This window comes from Argopecten irradians, chromosome 6, assembly GCF_041381155.1.
Source record: "Argopecten irradians isolate NY chromosome 6, Ai_NY, whole genome shotgun sequence".
Taxonomy (NCBI): Eukaryota; Metazoa; Mollusca; class Bivalvia; order Pectinida; family Pectinidae; genus Argopecten; species Argopecten irradians.
The window spans coordinates 23,425,446-23,438,188 of record NC_091139.1 but is presented as its reverse complement, the minus strand read 5'-3'; the positions used below and the strand labels follow the sequence as shown (position 1 = coordinate 23,438,188).

The following is a 12,743-nucleotide window of genomic DNA, read 5'->3' as shown; positions in this document are numbered from 1 at the left end:
TGAATTGGAGCGTTTCCCCCAACTTCCGGTTCATTGAGTGTCTCACATTGTATATATTAGGGGTAGGCTATTATATATATTTTTTTTCAAACCAGAAGCAGACGCCTGTGCATCAGTTGACAATACAAACACAACTGTAAACTTACGTGCATGTTAAACCAAATTCGAATCACATTACACAGATCTAGACCATAATGTCTTTTAAATCGTTTTCCCTTTCACGTCTGTATAACACCCCTATCCACAGGGATCTGAGAATTAGTTAGATTATATAATCATGGACCCACCAGAGTGCCCTAAGACCATTTTTAGACGTTTTAGAGGTCTAGATCAAAAACGATAAAAAGCATACTCTACATGGCACTATTTACGAGAAGGGTTTTTATGACGATGTAATAGAAGTGTTTTTATAGCCGCTAAAAGTAGGCGGGTTAGAAATTTTGAGTCTGTGAGTTTCCACCCTTCTCTTATATAATGCCATGTAGAGTATGATTTTCATCGTTTTTTTATCAAGACCTTTAAAACGTCTGTCAACGTACCAACTGATCCACGAACTGTGATGATGTCATAGCTCTCCAAGCAGTAGATCACGTTTCCAATGACGTCGCTAGCTTCCTCGGGTGTCATGGTAACTTCGTGGTGTTCTGTACCCAAATGTTGTGCTACCTACATTTATTGACTACGTCAACACTTATTGAAAACAAATATCACTTATCAATCTGGAAAATGCTAGTTATCTATACAGAAGAAAAGTCTACAAGGTATACTATACTAGTACATTATATTCTATCAGAGAATTATAAAAAAATATTACCTTTCATTGAAATTTAGTGCTACAGTAAAATTTGATTTTCTGAATACATAGACTGCAGACTTTATACATGTATATGTCAATTTTGTCGCGAATTATACTGCTTTCCTGTGTAAAATGAGGCCAGACTTTAGTTTACAATGTAGATATTGAGATAATTACTTGACAAAACTTTATCCAGATATGTGTAGGTCCATACTTTTGAAAATCGCGCCAATTCATTTGACGCTATACCGGAAGTTGCGGAGGATGTTTTGAATTCCAGAATGGTTTCCGATACGCCACGACATCACACTTGGATATTTTTTCAATAGGTGAAAATTGTCTACATATAATATTGAATGTTTAAAATCATTAAATAAATCAAATAAAAGCAGTGAAGTGAAAATTATATGCTATTTCTGAGGTTTTTGCGGTCCCTGTCGTAAATGGGAATGGATTTTTAAACACCGGAAGTGCCGTTCGTCGTTATAAATCATAAGACGGGACCCGGCCGGACCGAAATTCCGGAATTCTAAAAAAATCGCATACGGATTTCCTTTAAACACACAATTTGGAGAAAATCATAAAAAACAAACAGACATAAACCAGATATAATATCACAAAAACGTATGAACTGATGTGGAATGTTTTTTTGCGGCATGATTTTCAAAAAATAGTCAAATATAACCCATCTTAGCACTAGATGAAATGGGGGTAGGGTTGCGAGTTACAAACTTCAAGCTTACAAAATTGTGAAATTTTGATCGAGGACCCCGTGTTTTTATATGATATTTGAAAAACATATTACCTTGGGCAATATCATATACAAATATTGTGAAATTGACATGGGTTTTCATTTCCTTTTTGGCCTATTCATTGATTTTTTTACGGGCGACAATATGGCAAAACATGGTAATTACATATAGAAACGGTCCTGGGAAATAACAAAAATTAGTTATCATTTGTAAAAATAAAATAGTTTTGTATATTGTTCTATCGTAAGAAATTTAGGACAAAAAATCAACAGGATCGAGACTACATTCACTCTAATATTACAGAAAACATAATTTTATGAATTTTTCTATTTTCGGTCAGCAAATTTGCATGGATGGTATATTTCAAGCTCAAATATCTCAAAAAGTAGGTCGAGAACACCCATTTATCTTTACAGATTTGAAATCTACATGAAAAATGCAAGAAAATAAGACCTGTAAGAAAAAAATGACATGGGTTTTTCCAAAAGTATGGAGCTACCTTAAAGATACTCCACCGCCGACAGAGCATAAACGATATTCATCATTTGAACAATAATTGGTGTTTAATCGTGTGTTTTTATATAGGTATATATTATACAAATATTTCATGGGTTACTGTGCTCTAGTTCATAAAATTTAACCCGAGGTGATGGTAATCAACAAATGTTATATTGCACGAGGCCCTTTGTGACGTCATAATAACGTAACACACTGTTACTCGCAATTCCTCGGAAGTTTTCTACAAAACTAGACAACAACAGCGAGGTGTTCCTAAAGCCGTGCAATATAACATCTCGAACCGTGCAATATAACGTTTCCATGGAAGCGTGCGATATAACTTCGAACCGTGCAATATAACAAGGTTTTGTTGAACGGTCGGTGTAATAGTTGAAAATATTATATTTCTTCATATATAGATTGGTGTAAACAAATTATGTAATAAATAAAAATGTCTAATAAAAAAAAACAAAAAAACAAAAAAACTTGCTTTTGGTGTATGCGCAATCAGTATTTCATTTCTTCTATATTCTGACATATAGGACATAGTGCCACGGAAATTTTTCGGGATGCAATTATATAATTTGAATATATTTATCTTGAAGTACAATTAAAAGCTCAATGGTGGTAATGGTGTAGAGAGAGTAACTTTTTGAAATGAAGATAAATGCTAATTAGTCTAATCCTGTTTTTGATAGATAAAAAAGCCTCATTTCTAGTAATTTGGGTATGGTAATAAGAGGAGAAAGTAGATCAAATTACACAGATCAAATCATCCTGTAGATCTAGTTATAACATATAGAAATTAATATAAGGGAACATACGCATGAAAACTATCTCTTCAATTCTTTCTGCGAAATAGCGGTACCAAAATTCAACTATCAACATCCAAAATGACTGTTTGTTTGCTATTTTGTTTATCGAATGGTCCCAAAATGCAAAATTTACAATTAGGGTTCTAGAGCAACCCATTCATGAGTAATTTCTGTTGTGAACTGCTTGTTTGTTAACGATGTAACAAAACAAGTGTTTATTAATTCGGTCTAACACTTGATAGGCAATAATTTGACAAGCTTTAAAATAGCAAAACATTGACCCGATGAAAGTATTGGTATTACAATATGTACATCAAAAGGTGAAAATATTCAAAATTCCAGAATAGATATCGTATTCTTTTATGTTATACAAACCAGAGAGTAAACATCCGATACGTCGTTCTGACATCAGTCTCTTGTCGACTGCGCTCCGTAACAGTGTCCTGATGTTAGTCTTGATGTCGCTATCTGTAAACATTGATATAACATGTATGATTACTATACTATATTTTGTTTTACAACCAAATAGAAAAAAAAATTTCAGTGAATGTAATTATCATCTTTCGTTCCTTAGATTATTAAAATGTATTACAGTATAAGTAGAAACTTAAAAGCAGTATTATATATATCCTAAAGAACAGTTAATGAATTTATCAAAAAGTTTCATTAAAACATTATGGGATATGACACGATATCCATTCGATAGAATAATGATCTTATACGATTCCCGTACCTGTTCTAGCGCTGGTCACATGATTAGGGATGTCACCTATATGATGGAAGCATTGTGTGTGTTCTAAAGATGCTCGACACTCCGTAGTCAGGTTATAAATCTCCACGTGACCAGGTAACACATGTTGTATAGTGTCGTCTGATTTGTATCCCACAATGTCCATTAAACCTAGAGAAATAACAAATAGGATTATTTCATATTTCTTATTTCTTTAAAGTGAATAGTCGGGCAAAGAAAACCAGTCTAAATGCGTTCATTGGCCTTTCAAAAGTTCTTACATATTAATACGACGGTCAAGTTCTGCTTAGTTTCCCAGTTCTGACCGTTAAAGTAAAGAAAAGTTGAAAACATTGAAAGCGAGGCTGCGTGGAAATGTAACCACGAACATAGTGAGCCGGGAGGACGTTTTAGAATTTCCATACTTTAAATTAATTTCTTCGTACGCAGACAGATTTTGACGAGAGATTTTATTTTTCCATTTCATAAGAAATTATACTGGATACATTCACACCATTTTTACCGACTTTAGCCATCCTTGCCCATCCTCGATATTCCAGGGGTTCCAATTACTTACGATCTCTACACCCCTGGACTATTTCATAGTAAAACTGGAGGCAACAGAATATAACAGGTAATTTAGTCATTTGATGTACTTCAAAAGAGCCGTATAACGGTACACTGTGGTTGACTGTGTGGCTTTCATGTTAGGCGTCGCTCTCTCTGTAGTCTTCAAAGGAAGTCTTTGCTAGCCTGTGATAGGTCAAATGTTTTCCGCTGAGCTGCCTTCAATTTCACTATGAGATAGTCCAGGGGTGTAGAGATCGTAAGTAATCGGAACCCCTGGAGTATCGAGGATGTCCTTGCCCGACTGTTCATTTTAATAATGATTACACAAATTTCTCAACACTACCTCTATTACAAGAAACAAGTTGAGATAACTTATGTCCTTACATGTCCAGAGTGTGGTTTTTGTATGTAATATTCGCAAATTAGTAAAACCGCCAGTAACGCGGTAACACGGAAGTTCGCGGTAACCGGAAGTGCACGCTTAGCAACAATATGGCGTTATCAATAATGCGGCGTAACAATTGCTTGTACTCGCCTTTCAAAGTTATGTCTTCTACATAGCAACCACGACCAAGACGCTTACGTGGCTTGTATCATTACCCTTGCTTGTTAGGCCAAGTAATGTAGTGTTTATTTCCTATGGATTTTCTTTTTACTTCTAATTCCCTTCTCCCTTTCTTGCCGAATGGTTACAATGCATGCAAATCATCTCTAACGTTATAACTAAAAGTAATTAATTGAATTTACCTCGATTTTCACCTATTGTACTCCATCCCTACGGCCCTAGAGTTCAGAGCTAAGATTTGTTTAAACTTTGTTCTCCCTTCCAGTAAGGATGGTTTTGCCAAAATGTGATTACAACCCTTGCGGAACTCCATGGCTATTAGCAATATTAAAATATTTACCACTGTTAACACCGAGTGTGCCCCACTCTCCAGCCCCAGTGGATCAGAGTCAGGTTTCACACAAACTCTGCTCTCATTCCTGTATTAAAGGAGGTTTCTGGCCAAATTTGGTTATAATAAATGACAAGTAGCGATTTAAAGCATATAGTTAATGGATAAATGACGGACGACGCACCATGATGGTGAGCTAAGATAAAATCCATGTACAATATAAGAACATTGTGTCTAGTCAGTATTCAATAAACGTCTTACTGCCCAACCAAAAGTTTAGTACAGTATGTCGGTTATACTGTGTAAACCAAATTTCATTCGCGTGCGATTTACGTTCGCGAATTTCGCGATTCAAGAGAATTCGCGAAAGTTTATCCCCGCGAATTAATATATACATCATTTATATTAATAGGAATTATCAGTCAATTGTTAAATCCGCAAATGTTAATCTCCGCGAACTTGTTTTGAAATGGAAATCGTGAAACTGAACAGCCGCCAAAGAAATTGATTTACAGTAACTTATTTTGATCAGACAAAGGCCAAATTTATTAAACAATTGTACCTTTCACTTCCGAGCAGACTGATAAAGATCCATCCTTCTTGGTCAAGCGATAGAGAGGTTTCACCCCAAACGTGTCCCTGCCTAGGTAAACCTTCCTCTTTTCTGTATCCAATAGACAGAAGGCGAACACGCCATCCAATTGTCTGGCCGCGAACTCTATCCCACCATGGGCGAATAGGTGGATAATAGCCTCCCCGTCACAATGGGTGTCAAAGCTAAAGTGAAACTTCTCTTGAAGCTATGGAAAAAGATATAATGATAACATTATATAAAGATATTCATCAACCATGTGTAACTAGTTAAAAACGACGATTATTCATATTATCAATAAAATAAAACAAGGACTACAAATTAAATTCTGTAAACCGTTTTTTTTTCACGTGCGATTTATTTTCACGAAATTTATCCCCACAAATTGATTTCTTAGAGAATTATAGCAGAATTTAATTCTAAGAAAGCATCTTTCATTTTCAAATCCACGAAACTTTATCTCCACGAAAATATTTTGGAATGAAAATCGCGCAATTTACTTTTTTGAGTAGCAGTCGCGAAAGAAAGTTGGTTTGTATATAAAACCAACGACAAATTACCCATATGGAAACAAATACATAAGATATCACCTACATAATAAACATAATGCTAGTTATAATCAGTGTTAATGAAGGTGAACATTAACAAGAAACATAAACGAAGAAATGCAGGTTAGCAAGTTAACGATATAAAATAAAATCCGCGAATGTGAATCTTCGCAAACTTATTTTGAAATGGAAATCGCGAAATTAAGTAGACGCGAAAGAAAATTGGTTTACAGTGAGTGATAATACACTGTATAACTGTTTTAAGCAGGATACACCTATTATATGCTATACAAAAATACAAACAGTTCATGGTATAGGTTAAAGGGTAAAAACATGAAATTTCTTTACACACAATATTTTTTTTTTTTAAATTATCCTGACAAAAATAATGCTGAGTGAATTTTCAGCCGCAATTGCTCCTATTCTTACTGAAAATTGAACTGAATATCTTCTCAATTTGCATAATGAAAAGATATTCAGCAAAATTCGCAGCAAAAATAGAACCAAAATTCGGGTTTACAATTCACTTTGCAATTTTACTTTGACCGGATCGTTTACTTTGAAAATAAATGTGTTTTTATTGTTTAAATCCTTCCAAATTAAATGCATGAGTAAGAATTATATATATTTTAGCTGTTTTTCTAATCAGAAAACATCTCGAAATGCGGATAAGTAGGTCACAATGAACTTAAATAAAGTGGATTTCATATTTCATTTTTCACTCATTCACCTTATGACATCCGAAATTACAAACAGTCAAGAATTGAACAACATACACTATACAGTTGAACATGAATCATATCCTTGTTTTCCGGGGTTTTGTTACATAGATTATATAGGGACATGGTCGGGACCGTACGACCAGTTCGACGAATAGGGGGTATTCGAGGAATCCGGGTTCGAGTTAGAGGGGTTTTACTGTACTTTGTTTTAGGGAGTGAAAGTGACTTATGAAGGTCATAATCAAACGTTTGTCACTGTTCAGTACATCAGTACGTTGATCTAATGCCCAAAGTAACTTTATGGTAAGAATATCGTATCTGATCCATAGGACAGTAATGTTCGCGATCAAATGATTTTCGTGTAATTATTTCCCCCTCTTACTAAAACTCCACGTTCAGAGATGTTAACATTTAATAGCCAATGATTTTAAGATATTTAATATCAAGATAAAATAGGATACATTGATGTAAAATTAAATTTAATTATTTCAAGAAATAGGGTAAAGAACATTCATGTTTTGTAATTTCACGTCAGTATGTCCTTCGAATGTTTCAAACTTTTATAACTGGACTTGCAGTAATTTCTGCTCCTGCTTAGCGCTTATAATTAGGTTAAAAAGGGAGTGGGACGACTAGTTTTCCCATGGTGTCAGAATACGTGTACATGTGATCGGGGGAGGAGGCATGCTTGCTCGGTGACTTCGGTGACTGTAATACATTGTATTTATTTACTCCTTAATCTATTAAACTCTTCAATTACACAAGTTCTTGTGTGCAAAAGCAAAATACAAAATTAAAATCAAATATTTATCCACCATTTGTAATTTCAAGTTCTTCACATTTGACATCGAACTTGAATTGAGTTTTAAATGTAAATTAAATATGGAGACATTCAGAACCTCAAGTTTCTTGATAAATAATATATTTGAATATGCATGTGGTATTTCATGGAATTTTCTAAATTTCAATGAACAAGACAGCTGTTGTTTTATTGTTATAAATAATAACTAATCAATAAAAATAATATGTTTAAAACAGACATTCAGAATGTTTAAAGAACATTGAAACAACTCGATAAAATTTCCATGTTATGAAGTGATTATTGTTATATCATGGTATTATTTGATTATAATAAAAGATGTTGTTAACAGATGTTACTTCATCACATATTGTCATAATTAACAAGCAACGACACATTCAAAATAGCCATCTTAATCATCATGTATGGTTAGTATAGAAACAATACAGACCAGATTAATCTATAATCAATTTTCTTATATGACTGGCGCTTTTGCTGTATTTTGATTGGCCAATACGTTTCTCAAAAGTAATTATCAACTCCGAAATTGGCGGCGAAAATAACTGTATTAAAAATAGACCGATGAAAACTCCCTTGAGATGTGATGCCATAATCACCTTTGACGTCGAGTCGTTCCCATAGCGTAACGGGAGTTTCCGTCATTCAATGACGTCGGGATAATTCATTGTGACGTCATTATTATAGCCGGCAACATATAACGGCGGAAGGCAGCAAGTTTACGGTGATCAACGGTGATCAACTGCAAACTTCAATTTATGGAAAACGTTCAAGAATGTCAGACGGCCTGCAGTTGATAGAATATTTGAAAGAAGCATTTGGATATTTACCATATACTACATGTAACTACTTTTGTAAACAGAAAGTTTGCAACTATCATCCTGTTCTTTGTAGTTACATAATTATGTAAGTCTTTTTGAAGAGCCGAGTTAATATCGTGTAAGTGTCATATAATAAAACAGTTATCGACCAATTTTCAGGTGGATACGGTGAGTTATCAACCCTCGAAAATTATATAACCCTCAGCCTCTGGCCTTGGGATATATCACTTACTCGGGTTGATAACTCATCGTATCCACCTGAAAATAGGTCGATAATTGTATAGTATACAAAGGAAGAAAAACGTACTTTAATTTCAGAAGTTTTCATTTATACTATCCTAACGTTCATTTTAGATTTACGCGCAGGGGTTACAAAGCTGGTATCATGCATTCTGAAATGGTCTGTTTAATTAATTTTGATGCTTCCAAAGAAAGATAGAAAAAATATTAGTGGATGATGTAAAACAGCTGAACAATATCGGGCATAAAACACAGAAATATGCATCCATAACAATAACAGTCTTCAAAAGTCGTAAATAATAGAAAACAATCATTATTACCAAACGCTCTTCTTCTTCTTAGTATAATACCGGTACTCACTGAGGTCCTGAACAACAACAAGGGCACTGGTTCAATTCCTTTATAAATTGTCTTTACACATATACATGTATTAGTCGTTCCAAATAAAAAAATGATGTCTGATTAATCAGTTAAAGTTAGTTACTTTCCCCGAATGAACAGTTACATGCTGAATCAATCAGCTTTAATTAGTTACTAACCTGACGGAAATTATATATTTCTCCGTTGTATATAAGCCATATGTTTGGATGCTGTGAAATTCTCATCGGTTGCATTCCGTGGTGGGCATCAATGATGGCAAGGCGATGGAATCCAAGAGTACAGTTAGGGAATTGGTAAGGTCGCTCAAATCGAAAGGCATCTGGTCCACGATGAGCTATTTTGACAGCTGTGTTAAACTGAGAGCATAAATCGCTTCTACAGCCAAAGACAGCCCATATTCCACACATGTTGTCACGACCAGACAGTATTGCAGAATAAGGTTCATGTATAAATACACGGAGATTTATATATACGTATACCATATATTTTGTAAAAGACCAGTGAAACAATTTTATGTTACGTAGCACTTTCACGGCTGCAGGCCACCGCTCTTCAGGGGAATTGAAATATATACATGTATAGGGAAAATAAAGATAAAATAATCCATATAATATAATAAACAAACGCGACAGCAAACCACCTATTTAATTAATTTATATAGATTTTTGTTTATCGTTCAGGCAATTTCTCCATGTTAGAACTGTACATAAATTTTTATATACAATTTTTGATATACAATTCATTTCAGTATTGATGCAACTATTTTTTAATTTCATCGAGACATGAGTGAAAATTTGTTCGCAAACTGTGCCAATCAGCGTTGCTGGTTCTCACAAAATTTGATTAAACAGTCGATTCCATTGATTTTCCAATGGATTATTTTTTCCAAATCAATAGCAACGTCCATGTCTATTATGACGTTGCGATAACGTCGGGCTTTCGCAACCATTCTCAGATTCAGCCAATCAGAAAGTCGGATATAGTATGAAAACAAAGAAAAATTAATGACATTAGTGTTTGATTTTTATTTTTTTATATTCCCGTCAGTGTTGTTATAACATCATCTTTCTGTGATCCATGCCAAATGTCGCAAAACCCTCAACAAGCCTCGAATTTTACTACATATTGCGACCCTCGTCTATAATATCCGTATTGAAAGAGTCTAATATTCTACCTTTGCCCTACAAAATTACTATGTAATGACTTATATATAATGAAATTGACTCATATTGTGCATTCTTCGACATTTGTTGCACTAGTGTTTCAATGATAGAAAGACTCCATTGACGATTTCAGATTGTATCCAGTCCTGTAATATTTCGAACATTAACCATAGCATTAAGCGACCGATGGGTAAGCAATGATGGTCATGTAACTGCCACTTACCTTCGTCTTAGCCTTCAACAGTGGCTCGTTTTGTCTGTTGGCTGTGTTCTTGCACTTCCTGTCACCCTAATTACCTGCTGCATTTTCCAAGTCGATTGGACAGTGGATTTTCACGGGTTTCTTGCAACCTTCTTTCCACTGTATTCTCAGCTCTATTGCGATTAGAAGTTTAAACGTCACGACGACTTCTCGATTTACGACCTGAGTGTTATTTCCCTCAACATCGGGGAATACCAGGTTCCTGTCCAAGTCCGACTTAATCTCCCATGCCTGTACTTTGTCCACGATGGAAGAGCCGCTTTTCATCAGTCATTTCCTTACTTTCTTACAAATCGTCATAATAGCTGCTCGTCAGGGTGCTTTATGTTCTTCTTTTTCTACCTCCAAGATGTAGGCGAGCAATACTAGTACAATATCACAATATCATTTTTCATTTCAGAATATGATATTATCATATGTTAAAGACAAAAGGAATTGGACAACATGCCTATATATACGCCCTCTCCCTATCTTAATATCAGTACATAGAAACAATTTCAGTGATATATCAATATGAATTATCATCGATTACTATTTTATCATATTATGATGGGATCCTATAATATCAACCTAGAGGCTAGACATTCTTTTAAGAATATACATGATACCATGAAAAAGGTCTCCTAGTTTATATCATTACATAAAGATTAAAAATAGTTTACAAGACATTCAAAGAAATTCAATTAATGTATTCGTATCCCTGACAAAGCACTGAATTTTATCAGATATAGCTTTATTAATATCAATATCGTGTCTTTGAGAGCCACGCAAACATGTTTATATTGTCAATAATATATAGATTTTCAAGAGACACCTCGGGTATGTTTGACCCGTAATATCTCCCTCTCCCGAGTCCAGGCAGGACAGGTACGAGCAGACGCAGCATGGTCATCCCCGCAATTGACACAGTAACAGTTTACAATATCACATTCGTCTTTTTCGTCGTGACCTTCACGGCCACAGTACTGACATACCATCTTCCGTCTACAATTGCTATCATGATGGCCGTACCTCTGGCAGTTACGGCACCTCAATGGATTTGGTATGTAGACGGTGACAGTATGACGCTGGTAACCAACAGTTACGCTCTGTGTTAACGTTGGTGTAGCGAACGCCAATAAGCAAAATCCCCTATAACAAACAAAAATATGCGTTGGTGTCTCTTACCCCTTCTTTATCTCTTTAGCTATTTCCTAATTTGTAACTTTTGTTTTGTTTTGATATACAATGTATAAAGTAAACATATATAGACATATATAAGCTACCGCCTGACAAAATATGATTGTGATTATATATTTATTTGTTCGGAAAGGACGTCAGTAAGTTGTAATAACTTTTGTCCAATCCATTTGTCTTTTGTTATAATAAAATTGATTCAAACTAATGAAATAAATGTACATTTGTATGTGTATTACGATTAGTTTGACTTTCTTCTTGTACTTTAAAAAGCCCGACTTTTAAGTGTGCAAAAAGCGATACATTTGTACCTCGAGGATATTATTAGTCCCGATAGATACACAGTTTTTCTCAACTTTTAAAATCAAATTAAGATACACCAAGGAAGTGGGGTTTTTTTTTTTTTTTTTTTTTTTGTTTTGTTTTTTGTTTGTTTGATTAATTAACGTCCTATTAACAGCTATGGTCATGTAAGGACGGCCTCCCATGTATACGGTGTGTTGCGTGTATGTTGTGCGAGGTGCGTGTTTTGGGAGACTGCGGTATATTCGTGTTGTGTCTTCTTGTATAGTGGAACTGTTGCCCTTTCTATAGTGCTATATCAGTGAAGCATGCCGCCGAAGACACCAGGCAACACACCCCACCCGGTCACATTATACTGACAACGGGCAAAACCAGTCGTCCCACTCCCATTATGCTGAGCGCTAAGCAGGAGCAGAAACTACCACTTTTATAGACTTTGGTGTGTCTCGGCCAGGGGACAGAACCCAGAGCCTTCCTCACAGGGGCGAGCGCTCAACCAAAGGCCAAAAGTGAGGTGGTGTCAAGGAGACTCTAGGAAGAACAAAGTAATTTAGGGAGAAAGAAAAGATAAGATCCTAAATTAAGTCGCCTTTTACGATCATGCAATAGGGGCAGCAGGTACAATTCTTACGCCCTACCTGCAGGGCAAGTGACATATAGA

General features: G+C 35.1%; 1 protein-coding gene across 1 annotated transcript; it reads right to left on the bottom strand.

Annotated features, from left to right (window-relative positions):
- Positions 1-3,148: 3,148 nt before the first annotated feature.
- On the bottom strand, positions 3,149-10,870 carry LOC138326402 (asparagine synthetase [glutamine-hydrolyzing]-like). Its single transcript, XM_069272513.1, has 5 exons — positions 10,639-10,870; positions 8,790-8,815; positions 5,620-5,857; positions 3,595-3,762; positions 3,149-3,329 (listed from the first exon to the last, which is right to left on the bottom strand). The coding sequence occupies exons 1-5, from the start codon at positions 10,868-10,870 to the stop codon at positions 3,175-3,177; spliced, it is 819 nt and encodes a 272-aa protein (XP_069128614.1). The 3' UTR covers positions 3,149-3,174.
- Positions 10,871-12,743: the final 1,873 nt, after the last annotated feature.

What these genes read in the sequence shown, in the direction of transcription:
- LOC138326402 (XM_069272513.1), bottom strand. Translation starts at nt 10,870, where the DNA reads ATGAAAAGCGGCTCTTCCATCGTGGACAAAGTACAGGCATGGGAGATT. An exon ending in AGTCTGCTCGGAAGTGAAAG is followed by an intron (nt 3,763 to 5,619) that starts GTACAATTGTTT and finishes TTATTTCTCTAG; the next exon opens with GTTTAATGGACATTGTGGGA. An exon ending in TGTGACCAGCGCTAGAACAG is followed by an intron (nt 3,330 to 3,594) that starts GTACGGGAATCG and finishes CAATGTTTACAG; the next exon opens with ATAGCGACATCAAGACTAAC.